The sequence below is a fragment of the Seriola dumerili genome, unplaced genomic scaffold (genome assembly GCF_002260705.1).
Source record: "Seriola dumerili isolate Sdu_G_001 unplaced genomic scaffold, Sdu_1.0 BDQW01000081.1, whole genome shotgun sequence".
Taxonomy (NCBI): Eukaryota; Metazoa; Chordata; class Actinopteri; order Carangiformes; family Carangidae; genus Seriola; species Seriola dumerili.
Window position 1 is genome coordinate 4090200 of NW_019174336.1, and position 5379 is coordinate 4095578.

Here is a 5379-nt window from a genome sequence, read left to right on the forward strand (position 1 = left end):
TCCAGATGAAGCTCTGATCTAAAGGTAGATGCATTAAGAGTCATAATTTGCCTCATTGATCGATGATGTGGAATAATATTCATAACAAGCTTTGGACCTTGTCTGAAAGACAGTTATACATGCTCACATGTGCGATTTGTTCAGACCCACTCTCAACTCAAAATTAAGTCCTTAAAAAAAGACATCCTTGACCAGTTTCCTGTAACCATGGAAATAGGAAGTGCTCTACAATCATGTTTCTGTATTGTGTGTTAGGGAAATGCACTGCTTCCTGCTGTTTTCACTGGCTTCCTCCCATTGGTGTGTGCTCAGGATTCAGTAGCTGGTCCTTGAAAGCTACACAGTTCATAACATGAGCTCTTGTTGTGCTCATTATTTTTATTTTATGCATTCGTTTTTCTTATGGATTTACCCACAACACCATAATATTTAAATAACGTAAGTTGAACAATTTATTGTAAAATATTCAGACAAATATTAAGATAAGATTGTAGTTTTAAGACAAAAGTTTTCTGTTTGAATTTCCTTTTAGTTGTGCACATACTGAATATGCCACAAATGTAATGTTTAATGTTTGTGTAAATATCTGCATTGTGCAGTGATATCTCATCCTTAACACTGTGATTAATTCATTGTTTAAAGAAACTGTCAAAAACCACAATTAAACTGACATAAACTGAGATTGTCAGCAATTCAATGAACAATCTTTCATAAAATCATAATAATTTAAAGGTAACCTGTAGAGTTTTTGACCACTAGTGTTATGGAGCAACGTTTTTCAAGTGGGTCTGAGTGTTGATGGAGCTTTTAGCAGTTGAAGAGACAGCTCTTTCCCTCAGGAGTTGGTTAAGACCAAGAACAGAGCTGACACACAGTGAATATTGGACTTAAATTCACCAAGAGGACGCAACACAACTCCAGATTAGTTTTTCTCCAAATTAATGTTGCTCCATAACTGCTGGATGTGTTTAAGCATGTGCTTGCTAACCAGCTCATCATATCAATTTAAAAGGTGATTATATGTCAGTATTGTGTTCACAACTTGTGTCCACTTCGCCCAAGTGGCAAAAACACAAGTTATTGGTGGTTAAAATGGTTAAAAACATCAACTCCTTCAACCCAAAAATAGTTTGTTTTTTTCAATCCTCTGATACGACCCATTAGAGTGTCTCCTGAAATAACGCCCCTATTGCGGCAGGTGTACTGGACCTTGGTTGTCATGATTACAATAATACACATGGGCTGTACTGAGAGTGGGGTACCTGCCTTTGTGGCTTCATGGCTTGGTTGGATCTAAGAAAAGATCATGATGTGGGTTAAAATAACAATTTCCTCAAAACATTAGATGATCTTCGTCTAATGTTAGAAAGAAATAGGCTTTTCAAATTTTTTTGGGGAAGGAAATGCACTCAACACATACGATATGTTAGGCCCATTGGATAGAAAGAGATACTGAATACAAATATTGAATTGTTTGTTTGCAGGAAAATTTTACAGGTCACCTTTAAATTTTGAATTAAAATATTTTTAATTCTTCATATTAAAAACATCAGTGATGGGTGTGAGAAGAAAAGTGTGTTATTGCACCTATAACTACGTTTGATGATGTCACTGTACTGGCACACCCTTAAGCAAGGAGAGAAGTTTAACAAAAGATCAACAAAAACAAGATTATCACCTGGTGTTAAGTTGCTCTGTCAATGAATAATATCATTTTTTTTTTTACAGTTTTTGTATCTTAAAACAATAGTATTAAGCAATGAATTGCGTCATAGATGCTACAGACAGGGAATAAAATATGGAAAATGTCTTTTATTTGTCTTCATTTTATGTGTGAAATTTCATTTTTAAACGTGGTGATTGTGAGGTTTATGTTCCAGAGCATCACACACTTAAAGCCATTCGAAGCTGCCTCCCTGGAGACATCAGCTCACGCTTCTCAGAATCTATTCAACATGGGGTACTAATTTACATCAAGCAACACTCTGCCACTTCTCCCCACTGGATCAAACCTGGCAGCGATGCAGATTGGTCATCACGTAACTGGTAGCACCTCTCTCCAGATCCCTCCCCAGCCTAGCCTACACCCAATCCTGCTGGACACTATCCAACCCATCGTCGTTCAGGCCCTTGTCGATCCAAAGCGGGAAATGGAGGGACCCCTCCAGCCGCAGACACCAAAGCCACCCAGGACCTGCGGTTCACCTGGACCTTCAGGGAAATCCTGCTGGAGCTTGGATATAAGGGTGGCTGTGCTTCTGTTGACTCTGGCTGGAGCTGTGATCGTGCTGCTGTTATACAGACTCTTACAGCTGAGACACAGGTGGGTACATATCACAGTAATACTTGATGTAATAAGCTCCTAAAATTCCCCAGTGTTTGGTGCATGCTGGCCCCCTGTTGCAAAATTGTTGCCATGATTATTGCCAAATTGCTGTCATGAGGTCCATGACTCTGCAAAGGGTTTATAATTTGAAACTATGGATAAAGGAAGTGGTGACACCCAGTTGAGGTGAGAAGGAGAGAAAGAAAGAACAGAAAAAAGAGAACAAGAGAGAGAAAGGCAGATTTAACTAACATTAAGTTGGATAGATTCTTCACTCCTATGCATGCACACCACTTAGGTATCTTTAACTAAACTCTTCATAGTTGGAGCACTGGGAAAAATGTGGTGGACTGCCACAAAGGTGGACCATGGACCATCAGATACAGTTTTTACCATCCCTGTCTGTCTCTTTACCAGCCTTCTCTGTGTGCCTGTCATTTGGGGTGCACATGAGAGCGTGACATACAGATCCACCAGGGACCAGAGAGATCACAATGGAGGGAGCCAGCTGTCAATTGTTGGAGTATAAACTGTTCCTCAAAAGAGTGATGGTTTACAGACAGTTATGAGGCAGGAATTGACTATACAAATATGTCTTTTGAATAAACTGTGTGAATGTATTTTTTGGGCTAACAAAAGTGTCAGTTAGCAAACGTTAGCTCATTACCTCTAGCATAAGTCTTTACTGAATGAAATAATGTACAATTCCAATAAAATGTCACAAGAGAGCTAATGGCATAGCAGATAATAGAACTAGAACTAGAACCATATATATATAGTGAAAAAGTCGATGATTCATTGTGCCATTTTCTGAAGTGACCAGACACCACCTTTGGACATAGTTGAAGTAGCTGTCTCCTCCTGCCTCCAATCTTTATGCTAAGCTAGGCTAAGCATAACTTGATATCAGCTCTATACTAAATGCAAACAGGAGATTCAAATGAATATTCTCATCTTATGTAAAATGTTGAACTGCTTTATCATGATGAGAATTTTACCTGGTAAATAATGTAAAAGAAAGAAAGAACTTGCTTAGCTGTGTCATATTTATTTTGTGTTTTTATTCTGCAGGCTGAGGTTGGCCAGGGCGAGGCATGGTCTGGAGTACTACAGCTTCTACCATACCGCCACCTACACTCTCAAAGACCCTGCACCATGTCAGGACCTTCCAACCAAGAACGGGACTGTCCCTGAAGCTACTCTGCCGGTCCAAACTGTAACGGCGGTGACACCCATTGCCATCACCCCACTGCCATCCCCGCTGGTAACTAGTCCACCCCCACTGCCTCTCCCACCACCTCCTGACCTGCCTCCACCCTCTCTCCCTACAACACCTCCTGTGCTGGCCCTCCCTCTCCCCCTTCCTGTTATCCACACCACCCCACCCAGCCCTCACCTGTCATGGGGAGCCTGCTCAGACGTAGATGTCTACTCTCGGATCGGAGCTTTCAGGAGCTCCAGACTCTCCAGCCTCTCCACCCAATCGAAGGTTATCCTGTTTGAACACTCGTCCCTCTGACCTTGGACTTAGACTGGAACCAATGACTGGAAACCAAATACATGTTCTTCTGATGAACTGTGTTATAATAAACTGGGGGTGATGAGAATATGTTCACTATATAATGTGTGCATGCAAAACATGGACACATATTTGAAGTTTCAGTTCTTTCAGGGATAACTAAAATTTCAAAAGTGCTGTTTGAATTTTGCCAGCCACGGGATTGATTCATCTACTATCTTTTGTGCCGGACCTGTGCAGGAAAATTGCAGTTTATAACAAAACACCTCAACTGTGATTATGTTTTGTTCCATTGGGGAATGGGTTTTGTCACATAATTCAGACTGGTGGAAGTACTGAATGACTTTCTGAAACCTGTTTTGGAGAAATAAGAAAGTTAGACTTGAAGAAAGTCTCGTTGTCATTCACAAACTGTTGAGTGGTCATTGTTCATTCAGAGCCTCACAATCTCTTCGATCAGCATCAGCACCTTTCTGAATCTTATTTTCTGGATTTAAAAATAGAAACTAAATTCTTACACATACTGAAAAATGAAAAAGTTACTCCAACAGTAAAAGCACTTCGCTAAAAGAGGGCGTTCATTGAATGTGCTCATGTTTTTGATAAATGGTGACCTGAACGCATCTGTTCACTTGTAAGAGTTAGCCACATACCAGAAGGTAAAAAGCTGTTTACCAACTGCCAAGAAAAATCAGAAGAAGAATAACGGTGTTTCACAGAGGCACCCAGGGATTACTTCGGCATGTCTAGTTTTGACAATTCGAACAACGTAGCTAGTGGTTAGCAGTTCATTTGAACATTTTTTAACAAATCTGTGCAGATTCCAAAAGAGAAAATCTCAATTTCAACTATAGCCTGTAATGAAGCCAGTGGTGCAACCTGTACCAACCTTTAATCTATTTTATGTTTTTGAATTGCTGCATAATTTGGTTCATGCAGGATAAATAAAATTTATAAAATCATTTCTTCACTTTCTGTATAATAAAAACATGCATATAATGCATTGCCAGGAGTCATCACTGCTTTTTCTGTTCCGCTGACAGCTTTTTTCAGACCAGGACAAGTGATGTTAGATGTGTCATATCAAAAAAACAGAAGGCTCTTCATAAAATTTTAACCCAAACACATTGCATGCTGGGAAGTATAAGATAAATATGTTTACAATATTTTATCACCTTAATTTGACAAATTAAGTCAAGTATCAGTAAAGAGCTCATCATTTAAAAGGAACAGTTTGATATTTGTGGAAATACACTTGTTTGCTCTCTGGTGACAGTTGAGAAGAGGTGAGACACTTCCTGGAGTCTCTGCTTGTTGCCTGATTCGTGGCCAAGAAATGTGAGTTCGTCAGTATGATTTGAATTGCAATTTAAAGTCAGAATGTTGCTTCAACAGTATTAGACAACAAAAAACGACAAGTTACTTGAATTTTCTCATTTGTAATGAACTATAGGTTCCGAGCCATCAGTTTTAACCACTTGTAATCCTTATTTATAGCAAAGAATATAACTTGGCATTTTTACAGTGTAGTTTT

At 39.3% G+C, this 5379-nt stretch overlaps 1 protein-coding gene across 3 annotated transcripts; it reads left to right on the top strand.

Moving 5' to 3' along the window:
* Positions 1–334: 334 nt before the first annotated feature.
* Positions 335–4952, top strand: LOC111221190 (classical arabinogalactan protein 9-like). 3 transcript variants are annotated; one of them, XM_022744551.1, is made up of 3 exons: positions 335–438; positions 1881–2323; positions 3398–4952. In XM_022744551.1, the coding sequence occupies exons 2-3, from the start codon at positions 2022–2024 to the stop codon at positions 3843–3845; spliced, it is 750 nt and encodes a 249-aa protein (XP_022600272.1). In that variant the 5' UTR covers positions 335–438; positions 1881–2021; the 3' UTR covers positions 3846–4952. The 3 variants fall into 3 exon arrangements, with proteins under 3 accessions (XP_022600272.1, XP_022600273.1, XP_022600274.1); XM_022744552.1 differs by having other exon boundaries at positions 2020–2323; XM_022744553.1 differs by having other exon boundaries at positions 2064–2323.
* The last annotated feature ends 427 nt before the right edge of the window (positions 4953–5379 follow it).